Here is a 27750-nt window from a genome sequence, read left to right as displayed (position 1 = left end):
TCTTACTATACAACAAGATATTTTATTACTAACAAATACAGTAATAACAAAACTACTGAACATGTGTATAAAGTTACCCAGTTACAAACAGAACTAGTAAAATGAAGGGTATATAGTGCACCTTTTCACAGGAGGTTTTTCTTATCTTTCTTACTGTCCACTCAGTAGCAAGAATTCCATGTACTTTTAATGGGAAAATTCTAAAAGAAAGAGCATATCCCACTGAAGACAATAAATTACAAATGCTAAAATGAAGATACTGTAATACAAAGATGAAGAAATTTCATTTTTAATGCATGATGGATAAAACAAATAACTTTGGTTTATCATAACCCTAGTTGCTGTTGTTCCAGGACATTTACATGTCCTTTGTACCATGCAATTTCATTGTTCAAGGCATTACATTGAAGGCTGCCCCAACTCACAGTAAATTCTCTGCATAATACCATTACATTGAGACATATTCTTATTAGTGGTCAAATGGAAGATGCTGGACAGTTTTACAAAATGCATTGACATTTAGGTTTAGAAAACAGCAAAATCTGTCTCCAAATTATCTCAAGTAATAAATCTCATTTGCTCTTAAAAAAATATTGACTCAAATGAAGTCAGACAATGAAATTGTTATCCACATCAGCAGTACTTGCTCCTGAGAACCACCTAGCATAGGAAAGGCTATATGTATTAAGGCCTTTTTGATTTAAAGAAAATATATTGCTGTAGGATAATAGAAAATTAGGCTTTGTAGAAAAAGTACTAAGGCCATCTTCTTGGCAAACAGATTGTTAAAGAAGCCTGCGTATTAATAATTCACCAGTTATTTGCAGCAGTTATCTGCAAGATATTTCTTTATAGTATTTTTTTAAAAATGAATTTACTCACATAGAAACAGCACGAGATGAGTGGACAAAAGCCCCAAGCCTGCATGTCAGGCTGCGCCCACTGAGCCCAGGAGTCTGAGGTGCCCCTTTGTCACCATGCCCTGGAACACCAGGCCAGGAGAGGCTCCAAGAGGCATTTTTCTGAGACAATGCTGCACCTTCTGCAGCATCCCTGTGGCAGGACCAATCTCACCCCAAATATCAGTGCATGCTATGGATAAAGGTCCAACCTGCTTTTCTCAGAACTGTGTCCCCTTGGCTGATCACCAGGGGACTGCTGGCTTCAGCAACACCCTAAGGGGAGCACGGGAGCTTTCCCAAGTTTGTACAATACATACAAAACAGTAGTTCTAAAGATTGACCTTATGCAGTCACTTATTTACAAAATTCATTTTTATGTACAAAATATGCTGCTGTAATTTCAGATTCCTTTTCATATTCAGTGTACAAGCTACCACAAACCAGTGCTATAACTGAAACAGCATGATGCATAATTTAGAATATTTAGGAATTTGTGCATCACTTACTTAAGTGATACCGTTGGTTAGAAGACAGTAAAAAAGAGGAAAAAAATAACAAGTTTTGAAAAATATTGAAGAGGAAGATGGAATTTTATACCTTGAGGAGTAACAGTGCTTTCAAAGCATTATTTTAAAGCTATTCATTACAAAGTGTTCTTTATATAATGAATAATATTAGTCTCTCATCTTTTTCTTACATTATTGCCATGTCCTAGAGAACTTCAATTTCCATTAGTCCTGGACAGGATTAAATACAGTACATTATTGCTATCTGCCCCCACAACAAAACATACATTTTTTAAGTGCAAAGCAGGATATATGTGTTTTTTAATAAGGCACAGAATATCCATTATTTCCAGTGTAACAAAGAACTCATGTCAGTTTTATACAATGCAAATGTTCATACAAATTTTCAATCTTTCAGTTTTATGCAATACAAATGTCCATATACATTTTCAGTCTTTCAAGGATTAGAACTATTTCCTGAATCCAACTCTCTTCTGGTCTCTGAAGCTGAGTAGACGAGCAGTGATACGGAAGGTGACTGTGGGACATCAGGTATTTGGGAACAGCTCCTTTGCAGTGAAGGAGATACACTAAAATCATTTTTAGGAGTTATCCTGTAAATAATGAAAAATAAAACACAGATAGTAAATTTTAAGCACAGTTTAATTTCTGTTACACTGGGAAAAAAAATTGAGTAGTGAAATCATAATATATTTTTAGCTGTATTATTTTCAAAAGAATGTAGTACAGTTCTGTACACTTTTCCAAGCCTACAGTCATCATTTTTCTTTTTCAGACCCATCACCTCTCAAAATAATTGCAGTGCAGACACAGGTTGCTTGAGGGTCACTGTTCAGCAAGGCAAGAATATCCTACTAGCTGAAACTGGAGCACACAATGCTTGAAAGAAAAAGAATACTACAAAAATACAAAACAGCCCAGAAGCTAAACATACATGGCCACAGTCTGCAAGTTCTCTTAACAGCTACTGAAGGTCAGGTGCATCCTGAGAGTACCCTGATTCTTCAGAGAGAAGAAACACAACACCAACAAAAACAGTGGTAATATGTAGAAACAAAGAAAATACTGACTTCAGGAGCCTTACCTTCCTTCACCTACTCTCTTAATACTCTCAGCCAAAGTACTCATATGGCAGGTGCTGTCTGCTTTGTTTCTCCTTTCCACCTGATCCACAGTCAGTTTAGCACTGGGTAACATCTGATCCCCGCTGTTTTCACCTTCCTCCACTCTTCGGGCGGATGCTCCGTCTGCCTCCATCTCCTTCTCAGATGTCTCTGGAGAGCTTTTAATTTCTGCCACAGTTTCCTGGCTCAAGTAATCATGATTAGTGATTGCTACTGCAGAAGTTCCATGATTTGTTGTGCCACCTGTACTGGTCCCCATTGACTTTGAAATGACTTTCAGTCTGTGTGAAGTTGACTTGTAGTGCTTCTTTTTATGTTTAACTTTGGAATTGTGCCTCAAGAAAAATTCACATGATTCTTGCAGCACTCTTCGACTCTCGCTGATTGGACTGGAAGAGAGTACAAGCACATCACTGAACAAAGAGGATAATCTTAGCTATAATATAATAAAGAGTAGTACAAAAAACCTTGAGAGAACAGCAACCGGTGATGCAATCCGAGCTGGATGTTAATGAACAGAGAGGAAAAAATTGTATGTGAAAAGAGAAGGAAAAATCATAACGGCTCCAAAGTAACTGTCTGTGGAACAAATAAATAGAGCAGATTTCTACATTTCTTACTTCTGCAAATAGGTCTAATGACTACAGTGAATGAATGATCTACTAGAGAGAAAAGAAGAATTAGCTCATAAGCAGCTGCATTACCAACTTTATATAGAGTCAACCTCCTCCAAATGAAAAAATATAAGCATTGTAAAAATGACTTCATTATTTTTAAATCCTTGTAGCTAAAAGCAATTAACATCTGAAACACAAGCAAAAATTATACAGGAAATGGAAAAAGAGGGGAGAGGGAAAGGAAGTTATAAATTCACCATTGAGGAATGGAGATGCAAAATAAAAAGAGCTTAGTGACTACTGCCTTGGGAAATCCAAAGAAACAAAATTATCTAAAGCCACATTATCATTTAAAAATAACAGATAATCTGAAAAGAAATAATCAAGACATAAAAAAGAATTGAAAAAAATCAACAACCACAAGAAGTTAAATCCACTGATATAAATTCCCTTAAATTAGGTAATAAAACTGAATTCTTCTGTTTAATTAAAAAAAAAAAGGAACACTAGATTAATGCAACAAAAGTGATAGTAAGGAGAGTTCAATGAATACTAATTTTAAAAGAAGACAAGCCTGGCAGAGGAGAAAAGAGGTTATTATTATTGCATATTATTGACAGTAAACGTAGCACTAAGTACTGTGTCAAACAAAGTGGTAACAACATGAAAAGAACTAAACTGATGGCTGAAATTATCTTTCCTCCTTTGACTGTGAACCAGAGACATATTAGCCAGTGCTAAACACAGCAACACCTTCTGCTCTACAAAAGAGAAATCAGCAGAGGAAAATATTTGTCTTCTTGACACTGTTGTTAAAAAGCCACTGCATATTTGCAACTTCCCCAGATTCCAGTGGAATTCTGCTGATGCTCAAAGCAGCATTTATAGTCTGAGGACAACATTTTGATTATCTGAGCTATATATAAAAAAATTATGTCTGAAAGCCAAATTTAAGTATACACTTTAAAAAACAGAGGAAAAAAATTTCTTACTCTCTTTTGCGGTTCCTGTTGAAGAAATTGGCCCATTCGGAGCAGGTCTTTTTACTTCCCACCCAGAACACTGGAGATATGCCAACAATTAATGTCAGCAAATACTTCATCAGAAACAAAAATATTTCTGGTCTTGCTAGTGCCTTTGCCTAGAAGATAACAAAATTTAATAAATGCAAAGAAGAAAATATACTCATTGATTTATTTTTTAAATGAAGAAAACAAATCAATTTCTTGAATGAGAGACTTTCTCCTTATGACTGTTGTTCTTTGTTGAGGCTTGTACTGTGGACAAACATCAGACATGTACAGACAAGTCAGATGTGGTTCAGCTGAATATACACACAGAAGAGATCTGACAGAAGAATTGCTTTACTTTGAAAGGAAGTTAACTTTGGGAGTAATAGTATTAGTAAAAATGTTCTCCAGAGGTAAGTGTGAAAGATTTCTCCCTTCAACTTAAAAGAAACAGCAAGTGGATCACAGAATGGTTTGGGTTGGAAAGGACTTGAAAGATCATCAACTTTCACCCCAGCTGCCACAGGCAGGGACACCTCCCACTAGACCAGGATGATCAAAGCCCCATTCCAGCCTGGCCTTGAACACTTCAGGGATGAGGCATTCATAACTTCTCTGGCAAACCCATTTCAGTGCCTCTCCACCTTCAAAGTAAAGGATTTCTTCCTAATATCTTCCTAATCTAAACTTACTCTCTTTTCAGTTCAAAGCTATTCCCCCTTGTCCTGTCACTACATGCCCTTGTAAAAAGTCTCTCTTCCTCTTTTTGTAGGCTCCCTTCAGGTACTGGAAGGATTAGCTGGGAGTCAATCTGATTAGACAGCATCTTCAAGGAGCTGCAGGGAACTACACAGTAGCTTTCTGTTTATTGCAAAATTAATCCACCTATTTGCAGAGCTGTATCACAGGAGCTGAGACATTTAACCCAGTGAGAGATCATTATCTTCTCTCTCATACTGCAAATTTAATTTATGCCACTTGTCTTATCTGCAACACCCATCTATGAAAGTCACTATTTTTGTTAGCCAGGTAACATTAGCTCCTTCAGTTTGTTTTTATTTGGTTTTCATCTGGCAAATGTAACCAAAGTCTACAAGCCAGCTCAGGTAAGCCAAGGCCAAGCACACCACTTTGAGCTATTCCACAATTAGCACACCCTGCCTATCATAGGGACAGATCCAACAAAGCAGATCTTTGTGTAATATTTCATGTTGATATTTCTTCCTTCCAATGGGTTAATTAAAGGATAAAAATACATGCTCTGTGTTACTATACCAAGCTGCTATATTTAAACACTACAAAACAAATTTATTGACTATTTTAAAGCATAAAAGTCTTGTTTTCAAACTTGTATATTCTGAAGCATTTAGGTTTATACAGAGCTCAGAATAAAACCCACTGAAGTCAAAATACACTTGTTAAGAAACAGTATTGGAAGGCAAATTAACCAAGTTGTCTGTGAGCTGTGCTACTCTCAGCCTACACTGACTTCAATCCAGAGAATACGAAATGATGTTTAAGAATGAAAAAAGGTCAATCCTGAGCATTCCATAATGCCTGTGTTTTTATTCTTCATTTTTAATGATAGTTTATTGCAGCAAAAACATAGATGGGAAGTGTAATGCAATGAAAGATGACACAAGACACTTGCATTTCTTAGTGATGCTGTCTTCTTATATATTTGTTCTTAAATGGAAAGAAACAATACTTGTCAGTATATAAAACTCCCTGCAACTGCAGCAGATTTAATCTACTGAACATAGGCAGATTTAACTTAAAAGTCTTTCCAAGGTAGTTGGATTTTAAGAGGCAAATGTTAAACACAACTGCCTCCACTATTTTAAATTGAGGTTTTTTTCTTTATTCGCCCTTTTTTTTTTGTTGGTTTTTTAATAAAGAATTCTTTGCATTTCTGAAAATCAGCCTGCAAATGACAGCTATTGGAAAAAAATATAGGAAATTTGTTCTGTAATTTCATATGGTTTACACTTCTACACTTTAAAGAAAAAAAAAAAGAAAAAAGTGATTTGAAATCAGTGGTTATAAGCAGCATTTAAAACCCAATTTTGTCGAAATTTTTAAGAATGATTATTTCAGCTTCAACCGAAACTGATGAATATTCAACTTATGTCCTTTGATACTGAGCTTGGCACCAAAGTACTCAGCAAATACTTTTAGAAACAAATATTGTGGAGAACGACCTTCCTCCATCACAATTTGTAACATGAAGTTCAAAAATCATAAAAATGCTATATATTCTGTTAGAGCTACAAGTTGAATTTAACTGCTGAATGCTACCAATTCAATTAAAATTTTCAAAGCAAAAGTAATATTCCATAGTTTTTTGACTTAAGAGGAACTAATCACTCCATGTTTCTAAACTGATTACTTAACGTAAAAATAATTTGGGCCGCAATAATTTACTCATTGCATGGCAGATATGCATAAGGGTTTTTGCTAATTAACTTTATGGTGTTATTGATAAAGGAAACCATCACTTGCCTGATAAGGGCAAGGAATATGGTACTGGTCACAGTGGTCAAACACCCAAGTAGTTTCCCAGATTTTCCGGTTCACCAGTTCATAAACGTAACATCCAAGAAGTGCAACAAGAGGCACCAAGTACAAGCCACTGAAAACTCCAATGCGGATCATGAACTTCTTGAGCTTCTCCTGGTTCCGGCCGTCGTGCTGAATGACCTGGCGCACGTGATTCAGAGAAATGATGCCGGCTAAAAGGAGAGAGAGACCGAAAAAGACACAAAGGCACAGCGGCAAAAGCACGAAGTACAGAGAGGCGTCCAGGTCATAGAGACCCACAAAGCAAACTCCACTGATATTGTCCCCTTCGACTTTGTTCATGGCAAGGAGCATAATGGTTAGAAAACCAGGTATTCCCCAGGCAACTGCATGGAACCACATGGCCTTTTGTGCAATAGCTTCACAGCTCCATTTTCTTCCTGCCGCAAGGAACCAAGTGATGGTCAGAATCACCCACCAGATAGTTCCTGCCATAGTGAAAAAGTACAAGACCATGAAAAGGACAGTACAGGCTTTGTTTTGGGAGCCGAGAACAACCGTTTCACCAATTTCTAACTTCTCATCTGCCTCATTACAGGCAGTTCTGTTCCCAAGTAAAAATCCAATAAAGTACATTAGAGAGACTATGCTGTAACAGACAGAGTAATAGATGATTGGTCTCTCTGGGTATCTAAACCTTTTAACATCAATCAGAAAAGTTAGGAACGTGAAAAGCGTAGCACAAAGACAAAAGATTGAAACTATTCCAATGAAGCTTTTTGCCACATCCAATTCATAATTTTTGAAGTACATATTGGGACATGGGGGTGCACACTGATCAATTCCTAGAAACTTGTAGCCTTGTCCATTGGTAGTGTGTAGGTGTCGGGGACACCAGAATCCATAATCCCTTCGGATCTGGCCTGGGGTCTTCTGAGTTCCATGTATGTTTGTGGTTACAGCAGCAGTGGCAGGAGCAGCCTCATCACAATTGATTAACCTGAATAAGTAAAGAGAAGAGGAAATATCTCAATAGCCCTCATTCTCAACTAGAATTGATGCCTTAGGCTTTAGCTTTCATATTTTTCAGACTCTGTACTGCTTTAGTGTGTAGTTCTGAGCTTCATATTAAGGGATGGTAAGCTCTCTTCAGAGAGCAGCTAAACAGTTCCTTTCCTAGCTTGGAACTAAGGACAACCACCCAAATCTCAGGCCCAAGAGCATAAACAACATGGACTGAAGAAAGAAAAACAAGAAGGATGGGATTTCTTAACCTAAAGCTATAATTGGACAATTAACTCTAATATACTAATGGACCAGAACTTATAGAAGTGTGAGACCTCGTGACCAATCCTCCGTTTCGTGACCATTTTGGGTTCATCTTGGGTGTAGCCCTGGCTGGGATCTTGTGCTGCTCAAGATGTATCTATTGAGGCCTTATAATAAATACCTACTTTATTCTTTAACTCTGTCTAGCCTCTCATCTAGGTCAGCCTTGATAAGGCATCAGAATCACTTCGTAGAAATATGAGAAAAATCTGATCCTAAGCACTTAAATTTTATAGATGTTGCAAATGTGAAATTATATGAAAAAAAAATCAGATGGCATTACAAAAACCAAATTTCAACTATCTTTTTATTTCAGAAGATTTCAATCACATTTATTTAATTGTTGCTCTCTAGCTGTTGTTTAATAGTTTATGAAACACTACTCAAATTGCATTCATTCTACACTTTAGAATTATATTAAACTTTTACATCTGTACATAAAATATTTACAGTACATATTTATTTTTCGTTTTTGATAACAGACTGTTTGTGACAGCAAAATAATTGTGAAAATACAATCTTCCAATTAAGGAAGAAGACTGATATCACACTTGATGACTAGTATATGATTATTAGAATTTTTTGGGTTGTACTGCTATGTCATTACCAACAGTAAACAACCTAACTGGAAAAAAAAAACCTAAGTAGAAAATGTAAGCACTGTCAAAATTATTAGTATTTTAGCAATTTTCTAGCTCTGTGATCTTAATTTAAAAACTGCTCAAGACTCAACTGCTCCAGGGTTTAACTGGACACAAGATGTGATTCTTTTATATGGATAATAGCATATTAGTAGTGCTGGATGTATCTTCAAATAAGATTATTTAACTCAAGCAGGTAAGCATTTACTCAAAATGGGATTTATGGTCACAGGCATTCCAAGTTTAAGTGTACATTAAAAGGAACAAGCTTCACATTCTAGCTTTTAAAGTAAAATTCTGTTACCTTGACATTCTTTGTCAAACAGTATTACAAGAGCCTCTCAATTCAGTATCCAAGCTCAGCTCCAGCTAAAAACTCTTTCAGTTTGTTTTACTGCACTTTCATGCTGTCCAACTAAATCTAGACTAATTGTTAAGAGAACTGATTCTATGGCAGATTCTTTCATTAACCACAGGCTGGAGCAGTACATGTGGAAACAAAGTGAACTTCATTCACTCATTGTCCTAATCAGCTTCATGTTCATCTGTAAGAGTACAGAAGTGTGAACCTCAGTATTCCAGTTACTGCCCATGCTCACACCAGCTCCTCTTCCATGGGCTGCAGCAGCAGGATCTCTGCTGCTCTAAGAACATCCTGCTCTAAGAACATTCTCAGAACATGGACATGGACTTTTCAGTATTGGCTTCCACGGAGGTATCTCTTCACATATGAACAGGAAAGGTTCACTTTCAGTAAATGCTAACAGTATTAAAGTAATTTAAAGCTGTACTAAATCCTGCAAAAAACATAATTTGATTTAAAATGTCATTTTAAAGATATATTGAATAATTGGATTCACTTGTAATTGTCCTACATTTTCAAAATGATCCTTAAAGATATCTGCTGGCTGAGGGGCACTACTGTCACATAGAACCCCACAAAAGATGGGAGAAGCCAATGCCTTCTTGTCTTAAAATCATAATTTCTATTTTTCTGCAGAACTACGGGAAATGGCATTAATGTCACTTGTCATATTGACTGCAGTACTGATTTTGACCAGAAGTCATCCACAGGACAACTGTCCCAGCTCTCCCTCAGCCCCATCACAGATCAGCAACCGCATGTGGGGTAGAAAAATTGAGTTTCCAGTCTCTGCTCCTTTCCTGCACCTCTTGACCTAATGTGTGTTAACAAACAAAAAAAATATCTGGCCTTAATAATTTATAAATATGCACAGCTGGAGGTCATAATGTCAAAAAGATTGCACTGGAGTGCTTCCAGTGGTTTCCATTTAAAATATATAGAGATCTTTTCCCCAAATGAAGTATTAACTGTCCTGTCCTCTATCTGAAATAGACATGTGAACACCTTTGAGGAAAAGGTCACACTTAAAAAAGGGAGTTTTGGCAGGCAGTACAGGAAAAGCAACACAAGACTAGGTTGGCACATTCAAACAGTTAGGAGCAATGTAAGGTTTCTATCATGCAATGTTCTGGGTCTGTTGAAATACAGAATATTCTACATTTCATTATCTTAAGAGCAGTTACTTCTGAAACCCCTAATAAATTAAGCATAATCATCCCTAGTTTAGAGATCAGAAACCAAAGCAAAGTCTATGCTGTAATATTTTATACTTTCAGAAATGTACAGTGAAAAAGGTACCTCTTGCAAGGGTGTGATTATTGAAAAGAACTGCTGCAGAGCTTTGTTGCAAAAACTGTCACAGGCAGAAAATGCAGGTGATAGTCTGAATAACAAAAAGTTTTAATAAAGAAATGGTCCTGTGCACAAGCACTGCAGGGTCAGCATACTAAGGAAATTACTACGAGGTGATATTTAAAAGGCTGCTTAAGATTTTCAACTCGGTCTGTGTCAAACATGAAAATACCACTCCCACCACCTGTCAATATGAAAAATACCTGGTACATTCCAGCTCTTCAGGCCATGCAATTCCAAAGGTGTCCATCAACTGCTTACAGTCAGAATACACTTTCTCACAGAGGCTTCGACAGGGGTGAATCACATGAATCTGATCTAGGCAGGCTGGGACAAAGGCTCTGCACAGAAATGTGTGGACGTCTGGTGAACAGTGAAGATTCATAAGAATAAGGAAAGGCTACAGGGAAGAAAAAGGCTTTGGTTAGCAATTTTTAAAAGATAATTCAAAGCATCAAAACTAACTTTCATCACTAGGGCTTTTAATCCTATGTAGGTTTGAAAAGATACTAGAAAATAGTGTTTGTTCAGCAGTTCTGAAAAAGCAGAACCCACTAGCCTGAGTGGTAAGAGGCTCTGTTGGCACTTCCAGCCCAGCCCTTGTCCTAGGATTTTGGACAACCTTTGGCTATCCAAACCTCATTTTTCATATCTGACAATGTTAGAAATCTGAAAAGTATTATAAATGCCCAAGATATTTAAAAATAAAGTAAAACATTGAGTTCCTCTGTACACCAATCAGCTTCTAAACAAATGCCCTGAGGTTTTCCAAGGCGTGTCTGTTCCTGTAGTTCCTGTTAGATTACATTTTCAGTCCTAAGTGGTGTGATGAACTCATCTCTCACACTAATGAAATTTAGGGCTTTTTTTTTCCTGTTAATGAGGTCTAAACATTATTTCTCATTTTTAAACATCTCATTTAAAATCTCTCTCGACATGATTGAGAATTTCTTTGCCTGGATCACCAAGTACCAGGCAGTGAGTAACGGATGACTGTTCTTACTAGAGAATTCATAGAAGGAAGTTTAACTTTTTCTGCTCAATCCATTCAATTGCTTGTTCACAGTCAGACAGGCTTTTAAGCAAAAACACCCAGCCTTTCTGTTCGACATTTTCTCAGCTTTATTGCTAGGGCAAATTATTTTGTCCAAAATACTACTGTATGTACAAAAGTTATGTGCCATGTTAAACAGGGACAGTGCATGCAATTTTCAAAGCAATCTTTTAGTAAGATTTTTATTTAGTAAGAATTTTATTTAATTATTTGCCATCAATACCTACATCTCTCAAACATTCAACCAATGGCTGTAAAAGGAAAGATTAGATTCTGAGTCCAGAACAGTGCTTTTTTCAGCTTTCAAGTATTCCATGTCTGTCTGTCTATCTATCTATCCATCCATCCACCTACCTATATCTCCTTACCTAGGAAGCAAGTTTTACTACTGAACATGCAGTTTAAAAGAGAAGACATTGCTAAATAAATTTCCCTTATAAACTGGAGTATCTACAAGTCCTTAAAGGACCTTGTAATAAATATAGGAATGTGTGGGGAGGAAGGAAGAAGATAAGGCAGAGCAAGAGTAACATATGAGTGCTTTATGACAAACCAAAATAATGGTGGCAGTACCCTTCAGAGAACTCCAGCTGTGTGCTGCATCTGCACATGCCACTACAACGGGCACACATTAGTTTGACTGCCTCTCTGAATGTCTCCTCTTGAACTGCCTTGGGTGGAACCTAAGATTTGAGTATTTTGTGACAAGGACAGAAATGCAGTTCTGGTATAGTGTTCCAATTTCATAAATTGGATTATTTCCTAAAGGCTGCACGGCTCCAGATGAAAAAAGTACTCAGGAGATTACCTTAAATTAATTAAATTCCCTTTGCATAATTATGATACTTCTTTTCTTCTTAATTGTTAATTTGTATTTGCTCTGTTCTTCCCGGAACATAGGATAAACAAAATAGCCTGGGTAGTCATACTCAATTGTAACAGAAATTGAGTTTATTTTTGACATTGTCTTGTAGAATTTGTCTTGATTGTTCTGAATGCCTCCTCTTGTCACCCATAGTTCATCTCATTCAATAAAAAGTAAAATTAATTTTCTAGAGCAAGTTTTGGACTACCAGCCAAAACCTTTTCATCAATCTTATCTAGAAAAATAAAGATTTTTTAAAATCTCAGTATTTACATCAATGTAACTGAGTTTACCTACAGAGATATTTTACCAAATAGTTTTACAAGTAACTTGACAGTTTTTAAACAGCATTTTCCAATACAGATAATAAGTTTACATATTTTAAGCCTGCTTCTTTGATACAGAAAATGAGCATAAAGAAAACATCCAGAGACAAAAGTCAGGACATAAAACCAACCTCTACCAATCTAACAGAGTTTCTGTTATCTGAAGCTACCAGATGCTAAAATAGCACAAAAATCACAATATGTATATTGATATTGTATATTAGAGGCAGATAACAAATGACAAGCAAAAAAAAATGTCCACAAAGGTTTTACTAAAGCATGCTGTCATTGTCTAAACACTCGTTTAAAGAGCATATTTTATTTAAATGCAAAACCACCCTAACAGATACATTTAAAAATTTTTAGAAGAATGCTATGTTTAGCATACAATGTAATCAGAGTAGTATTCCAAGGACTTGGCTGCCAAGAGTAACTGCCCTTACAATATTTCTTTTATTTCTTTCAGCTTGATAAAAATATTTACCTTCTGACACCTGAAAGTAGGAGCACAAGAGCAAGAAGTTTGATGTTCTGAAAACACAAGCTGACCTCCTGACTCAGACCATTCAGCTGGACACCTCATTCCACTCTGGCTGGTAGCAAGGGGGGCTGTAATAAGACAAGCTGACATCTCTTCCAGTTTCCTTACTATCAAGGGTTTAGGAAATATGCTGCACATTGTAACACAACCACTGTGTTGAGAAGACAGTGACAAACCTTTCTTCCAAAATGTATCTTATCCCTTTTTCAATCATTTATGTTTGAACCCTTTGTAAAATACTACAGCAGTAAGTTGTCCTGCATAATTTGAGCAGACATTGGTGCGAAAATACTGCATTTAACCTCTTTATTGTAACTCCTGGTTTTGCAGCCTAATGTATGTTTTGACAAACAGGTAACAGACTGCACTATACTTTTTCCATGTCATTTTGTCCACCTGTTATAATTTTTATATTATATTTATATATTAGCTTTGAATTTTGATTTCTGCTTCTTTCATAATATATTTTGCCTTCCCTTTGCCTTGACTAAATCTGAAGACTGATATCCAATGTCCAGTGACAACAAAGACTTTCTGAGTGACAGTAACTGGTAAAACACTGTGCCCACCCACTAGTACAGATAGTGGTGGTACTCTTCCCCCATATTTATTACTCTGGAGGTTATTTCCCCCCAAACTTATACTCTGCATTTCCCTATCCTAAATCACACCTACCATTTTATTGTCCAGTTTCTTCTAGCACATGATCTCTCTGCAATTCTTTCATCTCGTTTTGTTTTCTCAGCAAATTTAGTGCCTATCCCTCCTCTAGGTCCATTTATGAATTAGTTTGTTAGCAGAGGTTTCAGTACAAATAACTAAGGGGAACCACTCTAATGATTTATTTGGTATAGCATGAAACTATCAGCTCAGGTTTTAATACCTCTTATTGGCATAAAAACATTTATCTATTTATACCTACTTTTCTTCTTGTTCTTTAGGCAGGCATTGGAGAACAAATTCTACAATGGGTTACCAACATAGTTTCTTTAAAAAATATAGGCTGTGACCATGTTTTTGGAAACGGAAGTATATATACATCTGAATTTTCCCTTTCAACAGAAGTGTCAAGTCCCTCAAAAAACTAATAGATTTTACAGCCAATGAGTTTTCTCAACCTAAAAACCTCTATAAAATGTAAAACTTTGCCTCAAGCGCACACAAATGGGATTTGTAAAATACAGATATATTTTCAGCAACTGCCTACTTTTACCATTTAAGAACATCAGAAGTGTTAGTGAATTGTGCCTGGAACTCTGCTAAAATGAGGTATATTTAAATGTGTGCTTCACTTCCAACTAGCTAAAATGGAAAAGTTTGCTCACAGAAAATAGTATGTCTGCGTTTCCTGATGGACCCTAAAAGCAAAATCTTACCAAAACCAAACTATTTGCTCCTCCAGCTTCATAGTCTGGAAGCACAAAGTAAAGCCAAAATCACAAGCTCACTGACAGTAAAACACAGTTCCTTCAAGGGCACTTTATCTGAGCGGTGGATGTCCCAACCACAAACCACATTTTACCCACGTGGTCAGCTGGGTAAGCAGCATGCAGGCACATGCTGGTGTCCTAAGCATGCAAGTCTGGGACTAAACTCACAATCTTATACCATAATCCTCCTCTCTTAAGGAAGTTCAGTGTCTGCACGTGGCACAAACAAACAAAATTCGCTCTTCCAGGAAACTAAGGCACTGGGCACTTCAAGCATTAGCAACCACTGCCCTGTCATATGAAGAAGAGATGAAAATTTGCACACTGGGTGGTGAGGCTGTTAAACAGAGTGAAACCACACTCTTTTTTTAAAAAACAGAAAGGGAGCCTCACACAGCCAAAGTTCTAAAATATAAATTCTCATCTTCTTGACAATGGGAAACAAAACTCAGTAAATATAAGGCAAGCTAGAATACTTTAACAATCTTTAAAAAAAACTAACAACACAAAAAAACCACCAAACCAACAAACTAATAGCAACTGTAAAATCAAAGATGATGTAGCCTGTAACAAAGAGGGGCATGCCTCAAGCACTATCAGTGAAGAACCATTGTAGGACTGTGGGATGCAAACTTTCCACTAACAAACATGAACACCTTATGAAGTTCTAGATTCCTTACAAGGTGTGTCTATGTTATATTTTCCTCCAGCAGCAAAGACAAGCTACCTCAGAAAGCCAGTTATGGTGTGGTTCTACAAACAGTAGCACAACAGAGACAAGTGAAAACAAATGGTGCAAAATGCAGAAAAAATGTCAAAGTGCAAACGTGTTCTTAAATGTGCTTTGCCAACAAGTTAATTGCAACCTAGAACTATATATGGATCCTGTGCACCATGATTCTCTGTTTTGTGCTTAGCAGGCTTACAACTGCAAAACATAAGAGAAACAAGTTCATTATTTCATGCAAACATTTCAAATGCTCTGTTGTACCTCACTTCAGTCTGATCCTAGGAAGAAGCATTACCTGAGATGACCAGTCTCTGGGGTTCTGATGTATGATAACTACCAGCATATACCAAAACAAATAAGTGAAAATACTCTCCTGTACTCTGCTGATTAGTGTCACAGAGATGCTTTCATACTATAAAAAACGATGGACTGAAATATCAAGGTCTTTGTTACAATCATCTATGGCAAACCTTTACTCTTAGAGACAGGAAATACCTCGAATTGCTGAGACACAGAGAGGACTTGAGCCTTTGTTAAGGCCACTGGAGTCAGACACCTAAGACACTAACAACCTGCCCTCCTACCACTGGGCTCTACCTATCATGTGAAAGCATTGAGCTTCATTAATCTAGTTAACACTGAGGTTAACTGAGTTAAACAATGACAGATACTAACTGTCTCAGTGTTAAGCCATATCACCTCTTTGATACATATCTTGTGACTAAAGGAGCAACACTACAACCTTGTTGCTCACAGAACTCTGTATTTCAGTCACTGAAGCAAAGGCAGGCTTAAATCTGTATTTCTACAATTGTACTCCACTGTGTACCTCAGATTCCTACCTGTATCAAAGATACACATTGCTATTAATGTAACTATGTATCTGCTTTACAGGAAATAACACCCACCTAAATCATGAATAATTAGAGTAATAGAATATCTCAGATTGGAAGGGGCCCAGAAGGATCACCGGCTCCCTTGCTTCTTGCAGGGCACCTTCACAATTAATAATTAAAAATTAATTGTTAATAATTTACAGTACCATACAAACAAACCTACTATCCAGTACAGAATTGAAGCATAGCCTCAAACCCTAAACCAAATATATTTATAAACATGTAAGTTTTCAGATGTGATAGTCAGGAAATATAGCCACTGTCAATCACAGTGCATATAAACTATCTCAGAAGAGGAGACAGTAATTACTCTTCATACTCACAGAGTTACATTAACAATCTTCACAATATCTTTAGCCACTTTTACAATGATAATCTGTGTCAATTAAAAACAGTGGAGCAAGTATGGCACAGCTGATTTAATCCTATACTATTGTTACAATGGAGTTATTCTCAACTGGATGCAAACAAGATTAGCATCACACCCAGAGAGATTATTGCCTTCATGCAATTCCTAGACAGGCTGGCAAGGGTGGCAATTTGCTGATGGCCATAGTGAATCAGCTGCCAAGAATCTCTGACTTCTAGTTCATGCACAATTAACTAAGTCATGATAAATAAATGTCCCAACACATGAAACTAAATGAAGGATGAAATTTACAAGTTCAATAGATTCAAAGCAAGGTTGAGAAAAGACTAGGTTTTTTCCCATTGGAAGTTACATTGATGAATTTAGATCAAAGGCAAGTTAAATACACTTAATTTGATACGTAAGGATTTTGCAGGAAGCTGCAAAAGTGTCAGTGTCTTGTTGCTACATGCCTGTTAAAAGCTGCTACTTAACAGAACTGCAAAACAGGAACATAGGAATGCCCAGAAACATTAGTGTAATGCCAACCATCCTTTAAACCAGCAAGGAACATGGGATGAGCTCATTTGAGAGCCCATATACACCATGTCTCCACCTGAGCTGTGAGTAATAATCAAGTACTGCTGCCAGCAGCAAGTATCAGCTGTAATCTGTATTTTCTCAATTCAGTTAAAATTACATGGGTAAGCCAACAAAAGTTTTTCAGGACTAAAAGTCACCATTTATATTTTAGCTATAAATGTATATAAGATGTATATTATAAATCTGAATACTTTTAATATGCATTGTTAGTGCATCTTGATTTGACAGAGGTAAAAAGAAAACCATCAAACATACATGAGTTTGATTTCTATTTTAATAAGCTCCTTAAAAAAAAAATCATTACTTTCTGCAGCTTTCACAATAAACTAAAAGTACATGAAGTTGTGTTTAATCTAAAAGCTTTTCAAACATTTTTAAAATGTAATCAACTTAACATTTACATAGATAAGAATGAAGTATTTTGTCAGAGTACAAAGTAGGTTGCCTCCGTAGTTTAAAAGACAATAGTTTAAGCTTCCTACTCCAGGAAATCTGAAGTTCAAAGAGCTGGTAGAGGCTAGGGGTGGTGCAGAGAAAGAAATGGGTAGTAAACAAGCAGTGGGAAAACGATGCTGTTCTGCAGAAAGATGTTTGCAAAGATATAAGCTTATTTTTGTCCTTCAACCGAACAGCAAAGGCAACACATGCACTTAGACTGTCAAAGGGCTGTGAACAAAGCCTGGGCACAGCCCAGCGTGCAGCGGCTGATAAGCTGGACTGTGCCCAGCAGCGCTCCTCCCACAGCCGGACGGGCCAGGAGCTGCCTGCCGCTCAGCGCCTGAAGATCAGAGTTTAGAGGGCAAAGGATGGCAGCTGATCCTAAAAAACCCTGTGCGGTCAAGTGCCTAGCGACCGGCCGGCAGGCAGCCAGGTGCCCGTGGGGGCGGGCTCGGAGGGACTGAACTTCATCACCCGTCCAGGCAAGAGTTCAGATGCCGGGCTGGGCAATCGCTCAGGGAGCCCAATCGCTCAGCAGCCAAATGTTCAATGTATCTGCAACAACAACGAGACTGTCTGCAAACTCTTCACCATCACTCCCCCAACACATGCAATATACATACATACATACACACAACATCTATGTGTCTGCATATACATTCTGGTCTGAACTTTCATATTAGCTATTCAAAGGTTATGGGAATATTAATCAAAAAATCCTACCAGGGTAAGGATAAAGCACATGGGGAAATGTTTTCAAAGGTCAATAGGACAGCAAGGCACTCACACATTTTCAAAAAAAGGTAAAACAAACTCCATAAAACTCCAATACCACTCCTTTGCACTAAGGTTGCCATTGACACTGTAAATGGGCACAGACACAGAAGAATAAAGGCTATTCTGCTTTTTTACTTTTATACATGTTGAATGATTTTGTATTAACTGTACAAAGCTGCAAGATATTCTGAGTTGGAAGGGACTCACTAGGACCAAGTCCAACTCAAGAGAATGGCCCACGCAGGGATCTAGCAACAGAATTTTTCTGTAGTAAAACAACTTAATTCTATATTTTCTCTTTAAGGATTTTCACATGCAAAATAAAAATACATATATACCTATATTTTTTAACTATAGCAAAGATTATAAACAATATAAACAGGAATATTACATCTCACTCTCTGAAGCAAACTGAAGTACAAGTATTTCGAATACTTTTCAAAATAGCTTATGACCAAAATCCACTGCATTTTTTTGTTTTAACCTAAATTACAGCTTGACCTAAATTATAGATATTCCAGCCTCTGCAATCTACAGTCCTTAAAAAAAATGAGAGCTTTTTTTCCCAAGTGTTACAGAACTGAACTATTTTTACAAAGATTTGCAGTTATATGTTGTATCTGGTTTAGGTTTTGTGTAAACTAGACAGCATAAAAGACAGAAAACTATAAGTTAACTGAAGGAAGGTATACTGCAGGCCCTCAGACATCTGAAGTCTAGACAGAGCTTCATTACATCTGGACTGTAGTAGCATAAGAATCTCAAATCTTAAATTCTCCTTGTATTTGTCATGTGTTACAAGAGTACATGGATTTATTGCTAAACTTTTGTGCAGCATTCAATGCAAAGGATTACCTGTAATAATGTTGATAGACAGTCTTATCTTTAAAAAAGCCCCCCATTTCTAAGAAATTCCAGCAGAAGTCATTACTGCTTCCCCCTCTCTCTGGGAGTGTGGAGACACACTTCAGCACAACAGCACTGCAAAAGTTACCAGAGTAGTAAATCTGCATCGTTTCTTTCTTGCCTACTGCATTTTTAAGCAGTCTTAAATGAAAACTTCAGTAGTCTTAAAAAAACCAACTTCGTTATGATGTAGGTAGGAGATGTCAGTCAGGCATGCAGAAGTCATTTGATCAAGCTGAAGCCCATGAAGCTGAAGTCACCTACCTCAGCATCTGCAATCATTACCTATCTTCTGCTTTCACTACTTCCAGTTGGTCATACTTTGAGACACTCCCCAGTTTTGAATGCCTGCATTAGACATCATTTCCTTATTGTTAGCCCACAGTGCTCATCTTGGTGACATTTCCCTCATTATCCTCCTTATTTCTCCTATACTAAAAACTTAAGGCCACCTTTTCTTTCTCCCTGTCATTTGTGGGCCACATTAACCTTCGACATTTAATGCTCTGTTTGTAGGTCCATGTGTAATCCCCAGTGAGATCCCCCACCCAGCTGGATTCTTAGAACGGTGCACCTTGTACCTTCCTTGCAAGAGTATTAGCTCATGTGAAACAGTATGCAGATGGGACATGGCATCCTAGCAAACAGGTATTGCTAGGTCACCATACCATGAGGCTGGATGGGTACAGTCCCTCTACAGAATAGTAATGCTTTTAATTTTGTATGCAGGGCAACTGTGTGGAGAGTTTGGACACTAAGTGTTTTGTGGCAGTAGCTACTGAGTCTAAAGAAATCTGGATATGCAAGCCCTCTGGGAAATACAGCATGAACCAAACTTGGAAGGATGTGGTTATTCTCTGAAATAACTTGATCTACCAGAAGTTTAAGTACAGGAAAGGTGGATTTTTTTTTTTTTTTTTTTTTTTTTGTTCCCAGGAAGCTCTTGTCTAGAGGAGAGATATCTTCAGTAAGATGACATCCTTACTGTCCTACAAAGACTGATCATCCAGGCCTCTCTCCCCCCACATACAGTAGCTTACACAGCTCTTAAACACCCTTGCACACCTCTCCCAATAGCTAAGCAGAAATCTAGCAAGTCTCCACTCGTCTACACTACACAGCTCATAAGAAGAGGGCAGACATATGGATCTTTTACTCTGACAGGCAAATTATCAACGTGTTACAGCAATCACAGATGCACACAAATACAGAGAAAAGACCCAGAAAGGCAACCATGTGACAAAGGAACTATGTTTGCCCCTAAGGGCTGGTGAATCAACAGTCAACAGTGAGAGAGAGAGAAAAAGGCAGCAAATTTTGTGGCGCAGCTACTCCCACCCCCTTCTTTGAAATACAGTAAAGAACTAAAGAGATGACACAATAGTAGTTTTAGAAATTGTCAGCTTTAATTACTGCACTGTAAAACTAGAAAAGAAACCATGGATATGTGACCACATTCCCCATCCAATGCGGTTATTTTCTGGACCATTTGCTTTTTATGGTCTTTATCAATGAAGGCATAGGTAACATCTTGTAGCCAAGCTGTCACCCTGAAGATCTATCCTGCAAATGGAAAACTAAGCCTGCATTCCACCTCCACCAGCACACAACAAGGGCCTGAGCTCCATCTAGCCTCCTGACCCATGCAGCACTGTGGGCAAAGAGCATCTCACACCTGAACATCACAAAGCTCGTTTCAGAAAGACATCAGGATCCTCTGCCATTCTTAGGCTAGATTTGTAGACAACAAACATCAGGAGCCTTGCAAAGATGTCCCACAATGGGACACCAAATCCTTCAAGACTGCCCAGTTGCTGCTTCCAGAGCTGCCGTGGGCCAATGCACTGGATGTGAGTTGTTATCCACTTGTTGATCCCACACAGTTTGACAGCTCACAGACAGCAGAGGGCAAACAGTGTGGACCACCAGCACACAGCAATATGCGATTTTGTCCTACTTGCCTACTATTCAAAGAAAGATATGTGAAGATGACCTTCAAAATCATGGTCACCACATCACCCTCAGCAGACCTATCCTACCTAATCTAATGCTAGCTTTTACTAATGACCAGGTGAAGTTCACAAGGTTCCACTGGGCAGCAGCCACTTCCATAAAAACACAAAGACAATATGAAAATTGCACCTGTGTCTCAAAGCTTTGTACCCACTGCTCTCCCCAACTCCAAGGATGATGTGTTCTCAGCAGACAGCTCAGCTCCCAAGCCCTAACTGCCTCCTATCAGTGCAGGCAAAGTAGTTACAAACTCAGTAGCTCTGTCCGTGTTTTCGTTCTCTATACAAATAGTTTTAGGGAAGCTGTTCTGTTCATCCACAGATGTTCTCTAGGAGTAGGCTACAGCCACAGGAATAAGTCCATCCCTGCCTTGATTTAGCCAGTAATTGCAAATTTGAGTGTGCAGCCTTGTCTCTAATTCCCTCTTCTCCACACTCAATCTGCACAAGCCAATCATACTCAAAGGGCCTCAGTACCACAGGTAACAAACACTTTTTTAGTGGCTGTAATTTACTATTCCCATAGGAATCAGCAAAAATGGTTTATGAATGTTGCTATAAGCACCGTTCTAAGAACTAAACACAATGTATGTTTCTTTGGCATACCTGAGAGCAAGAGAGCACAAAAAATGAACACACATCCCAAATTTTTATGTTATTTTACAAAATTACAGAGATAATTCACATGTTTTCAAACCCTCAGTCAATGCTTTTCTGCAACTTCCATGGTGATGCTCAAAAGAATTACTCATGTCCAACTATTCCATATTTCTTGAGACATAACCAACAGAGAAGTCAGTTGTACTGTCTTGTATTTCCTTTGATCTATATGAAGTATGTATAAAAAAATACTTTGGCATCTGCCAACTTCCATTTAACAAGCATCAATTTAACAAGCATCAATTTCATCACCACAATCTTTCATGACATGCACTACATTCTGAGAAGCTAGAAAAGTTACCTTAGTTTGTAAACAGTAACACATGATGTTCCAAATTTACCATTGTTTACAAAAGCCTTCCCTGCCCTTTAGTACCATGGTAAAGAGACAACAAAAATGTTACAACCAAAATATGAATTAAAGACTCCTTTGTGCTTCTTCCATTGGGCTAATGTCCACAGCTCTGCACACATTTCTCCAATTCAGGGTCTGAGGCAGCACCAGGGACAAAACATAACTCCAAGCAGATCAATAATACTGGCTGTTTTCCTACAAGATGCTGAGATTTAAGCTTCAAGTACTAGTGTTTTATCTCTTACACCAAGCATGGCTCATGTGGAGCACAATTGAGAAGCAAAGACTCTAAAGATTAAGTAAATTCACACCTGTGCTACTTTGCAGGCTGTCCCAGTAATAACCTTTTCACAAAACAGCACTTATTTCCCCTAAACTCCCAACCTACAGTGGTAGACAGCTTTTTCCTTCCTGTGTGTATATACACACGTACCAATTTAAGCTTGCAGACACCAGGTTTGCAGCTTTTTGTAAGTATTGTTATATTAAATTACCTGTAAATTTGGATTTAGTGGAAGCAAGTGAAGCCATTACATGAGAAATTTTAACTCGTGCAACTTCAGCATTAAACTCTGGAACAAACTTTTTAACCCCCTCTGAATGGCTTTGTTTAAACTGACCCCAGTTCTCACACAATTTCTGCCACTGCTGCAGCCAGCTGCATTTAACCCTCCACAGACATGCACATTCTGGCACATGGCCATGAACTCAGAAGTGAATGGAAAACTCACTACTGAATCATTTTTTCAGTCTCTCTCTGAGGTACTTCATTGTTCTCTGTGCAACATTTTCCAGTGTTTTCTATAGTCTGCTCTAAAAGCTCACTGGCAAGCCTTTTCCCTTTGTACTTCTACAGACCTGTGGATCTCTCCCACATCAGGAAGTCTTAAGGGCTTGTCTCCTGCGGACACATTCCAGAGCTGCAGCAGAACAGATTAAGAGATATGAATGTAAATTACAACACAGTAACCCTCTGCCTTGATGGAATAACGCCTTCAGTTGACAACCTATACCGGGATAGTTAAAGTAGGAATTACTTTGGAATTAGAAGTGACTTGTTTTTGTGGATGACCACGAGGGGGAGTTACACCTATTTAAGTACAGCTGTAATGAACCAGATCTTCTGTTATGTCCACTTATTTTCCTCATCAGACAGACCCTAGATCTTCCACCTCCCAATCTGAACTAGCAGTAACAAGAACAGTTACTGATAAACTGCTTTGAGATACAGAGATGGTAGGCAAATAATCAGATTCCACAGTCATGCAGCTGTTTAGCAAACATACACAAAACATCATGCCACAAAACCATGTGGTTTTACTTTCCTAAAACCACCATTTGTTGTGTAAACAAAATGAATCCAAATATAAAGTAAAACTCAAGAAGCCAAAACTCAGTCTGTCAAGTTGAAAGCTCAAAATTAAACAAAATAAATAAACATGTGAATGGAGGGAGCAACTGGAAATTATGTATTTTTTTATTGCAGAAAACAAGATCCCAGAGTGACTATCCTCAGTAGCCAGAACATCCATAACAGAGGCCCTAGGACTGAGTTAGTCATCATTCTGCTCTAGTCCTTCAGTGTTCTGATTTATAGCACATCATTATGAACAGCTGATATATAAGGCAGAATTGTAAAACCATGTATCAGCTGCTTTCCTTGAGCAGACAACCACTACCTGAGACAGTAGCTCCACATCATTCTCTTCTGGAGGATTACTGTGAAGACACCATTCAATTTAATACATTCTCAGCACAGCCCTTCTTGCTATAGAACACTGCCTTGCAGAAGAACACACCTGTAGAGCCTTCAGAGCAGGGCATTGTGAGTTACCACTGTTTTGGAAAGTGAATTTTAGCTTGAGGTGAGACTTGCCCCCTTGACAAATCTTGGTCCTTTTGGGGAGTAAACACTCCCCAAAAATTCTTAGAGGGGATAGAAACATAAATACTAGGGGTGTCTGCACAAAATATTTTTGATTTCTGGAAGAAGTTCCTACCTTGTTGCTTAGGATTCCTTATGATCCTACTAAAAGTCAGTTATGATACAGGGTGCAAAATACTGCAGGCCTCAACATCAAAACCCTGTGAGACCTTACAGATCAAATATGTAAATCTCATGCCCAATTTTGAGAACAGGCAGGGGGAAGAGCAAGACGGAATTAAAAAAGAAAGCCTTTAAGCATTCCTACTGAGGATCAAAGGAAAGCACTTCTATAGAGTGAAAACATGCCATTAAAATTCTTTCTTTGGGATGAATGAAGTTTGGACTGAAAATTACAAAAAAAATTAAGCTCTTAAAACAACAGAAGTCTCTTCCACTCCTAACACACCGCCTTGTTATGGCTGCAAACTGAAATTAAAATTAAACACTATTCCAGAAGTGAGTGACTCCTCCTCCCCTGCTGCAACACTGAAAATCCCCTGAAAAGCAGAAACCCTTGACAATCCTGAGAAGGTTCTCTGTTGCAATCAACTATGGACAAACTGATGCCATTACTGAATGACATGAAGAATGACATCAAAATATGTGACACTGGTCCCACTCAGAAAGAAGGCCCAGCAATGAACCATGGTAAGTTTTTACCATATTAATTCCAAATCTAACCACTAGCAGTGGATTCAACATGAACTTCATACAGAATGGGAGCAAAGTCCCTTTCACCTGTAAAGCAGCTGTCTTAAAAATTCACTTTGACCAAGTAATCCACCATCACTGCTGGACCACAATAAAGGCAGGCAGACCACCACACAAGAGGCAGTTCAGAAATGTCTGCACAGCACCACAGTAGTTAGGAATAACAAATTAAGAGGCCAGGCAGTGGGAATGACAGGAGACTAGGAAGCAAATCAAAGAGGGTAGGCAAATTTAATCCTAATAGACACTGTTGTTCCCTACAGTCACCCAGCCAGTTGGCTGAGTAGTAATCCAACACTAGTAGTCGGGTTATAAGGGTGACAGAATGGAAAAAGAGAGAAAACAAGAAAACTTCTCACTACAACACAATTGTTAATGAAATAGCTATACAAGAAGGTAGCTAGCTAAATGTAAGGCAAGCCATGAATACTTTCCAGGAGGAACTCCCTCCACTCATGCACTAGGCACAAGTTACTGACAGTTGAGAAAAGTCAGTCATAGCATCCTAATAAAAATGGCTCTGTGGTCTCTCTGCCCTAATAGCAGCATGACTGGAAGGCACAAATACTGACAAGTGCTAGCTCAACGGCTGCAGTTAACACACACCAAGTCAGAAGCAGCAGCACACCTGAGGAGATAAAGTGGCAGACACTGCAGGAAGCATTCCTGAGAAGTGATGGCTAGAGAAGCACTGCACAGCTCACAGCTGAAGCCTACAGCCTGCCTTCCAACTAAAAAGCCCTCAATTTTTAGGAGATCTGCAGCAAATTCAGTTGTCTGCATACAGATAGCTTAAAGTTTGAAAACAAAATTTCCCACATATCCACACCGGGCTGACAAAACCAATGTGAAACCAAAGCCCGTGCTATTCCAGGCTGGCAACTGGCAGGGAATCGTGATTATCCCAAGCAACACTAAAAACATGTTTAGGCAACTGAACCAAGCTCCTCCTCCAAGCTCCTCCTCAGTAAACAGTATGCAAATAAGATTTTAGTAGCAGTACCTCCAACACCACATACTTTTTTTTTTAAAACAGCAACTTAATATTCATCTCACTTCTGTTGCACTCTCTGCATAGTACAAGACACTAAGCTTTTCAAGACCTGTGCTAAGATTCCCCCCTCCTCTTACCACTGAAAAGCCATTATTAAAACAGGTTTAAAACTTGTTTTACAAGCCTCTCACCCAGAGAGGCTCTCGCCCTTCACAGGTATTGCTATGGGCAAAGCCTTTCCACAGCATGGCATATTCTCAGGGGAGTCACACTTACAGTCATTTCAGGTAAGAAAAGTGCTTATTTTCAGTTTAAAAGAGTAAAAGTTGCTCTTTCAGTCAGAAGTTTCAGCATCCAGTCAGAAGACAAGAGAATGCAAAAGCCACAATAGAGAATAGGGCTAAGAATAGCTTCAGGTGATCCTCCTTTGTAGATGTAAGGTGACACAGGAGCAAACAGCATCTTCTAAATATGATTTTTGCACTGAGTTCAGGCAGGGCAGGATATCATAAACTATTTCTCCTGAGAATTTCAACAATTGTTCTGTATAACAGTAAGGTGCCTGAGCTATATGTGATGAGCTCTGCCAAAATGCTCTGAATAGCCACATTGCTGTGCTACACCCATTCCTCTTCCACTCTAATACAGGATCCAAGGCAGGGTGGAGGGAGGAAGTCGGTAGCTCCCTTACATAGTGCTTTACAAGGAACATAGAACACTCTGTTTGAAGACACATCTACCCACTAAACATTAGCAGTCTTGTCATTCAGTGCAACAGGTATCCCAAATAATTTCTTAATGACAAATTTGTTACATACAATTAGGGGCGGGGGGGAGAAACTTACGTCCATTTTGCGAGCAGCCGTGTCCTGATCATAGTGCCCCATGAGGTTTGGGAAAAAAGTCATATTGTAAGGCATTCCTGAACATCTGGAAATAGTAATTGGCTCACATGTGAATAAGCTGTGCCCTTGCACCAGAGCTAGAAGTAAACTGCAGGTCACAAACAACACAAGTGCTCCCATTTTGTCAGGATCTCCAACTTCAGCACATCGCTCTGTTCAGTAGTTAGACCGGCGTTGCACAAGGATAAAACCACGCATCTTCCTCTACTAGCTCCAGCGCAAGGCAGTACGGCACACAATCAGACTCCGCAGAGCTGCTTTAGCTATCGCCCCATTTTAGCTGAGCGCGACTTTTCTAAATCCCTTCTTCTTCGAGCCTATACGTGCAAAGACGGGACAGAGAAGTGAACAGCAGAAACAACCGCACCGCGACCACCCGTCCGAAGGCTGAGCTCGGCCTCCCGGCCGGCCTGCAGACGAGAGGGCGGCTCCAGCCGGGCCGGGTGCCCCCTGCGGCGCCTCCCCGACCCCACACACCCCGCCGGGGCCGCGGCTCGGCGCAGCCGCGCTCCGGGAGCGGCGCGTTCGTTCCCTCGCTCCCGCCAGGGCCCCGGAGCCGCCGCCGCTCCCAACGCCCCGTTCCCAGCCCCGCCCTGGGAAGCGGCGCCCGCGGGCTCGGCGGTGCAGTCGGCCCAGGACCCGGCGCCGCATCCCCGCCACGCCCGGGCCGCGCCCCCGCCGCCCCCTCACCGGGACCCGCCTCCCGGCGGCCACCCTGCGGCAACGCTCCGAGTTGGAGTCGCTGCTCCCCGGGACGAGACGGGACGGGGCCGTGACCCGCTGCCCGCCGCACTCACCGGTGGCGGCCCCTCCGCGATGGCCGCCCCGCGGCACCTGCAGGATGTGGCGTCTGGCGGGCGGGGCGGGGCGGCTGCACCTTCCCG

General features: G+C 39.1%; 1 protein-coding gene across 2 annotated transcripts; it reads right to left on the bottom strand.

Moving 5' to 3' along the window:
- Positions 1 to 27750, bottom strand: FZD6 (frizzled class receptor 6). Of its 2 annotated transcripts, XM_030233584.2 has the most exons (7): positions 27664 to 27750; positions 26807 to 27183; positions 10591 to 10787; positions 6683 to 7700; positions 4163 to 4311; positions 2514 to 2942; positions 1 to 2022 (listed from the first exon to the last, which is right to left on the bottom strand). In XM_030233584.2, exons 2-7 carry the CDS (start codon positions 26984 to 26986, stop codon positions 1866 to 1868), a joined length of 2130 nt encoding a protein of 709 aa, XP_030089444.2. In that variant the 5' UTR covers positions 26987 to 27183; positions 27664 to 27750; the 3' UTR covers positions 1 to 1865. The 2 variants fall into 2 exon arrangements, with proteins under 2 accessions (XP_030089444.2, XP_050826654.1); XM_050970697.1 differs by lacking the exons at positions 26807 to 27183; positions 27664 to 27750 and adding an exon at positions 25596 to 25646.

This window comes from Serinus canaria, chromosome 2, assembly GCF_022539315.1.
Source record: "Serinus canaria isolate serCan28SL12 chromosome 2, serCan2020, whole genome shotgun sequence".
Taxonomy (NCBI): domain Eukaryota; kingdom Metazoa; phylum Chordata; class Aves; order Passeriformes; family Fringillidae; genus Serinus; species Serinus canaria.
Note: the sequence above shows the minus strand (reverse complement) of the source record. Positions and strands in the feature narration are given on the sequence as shown.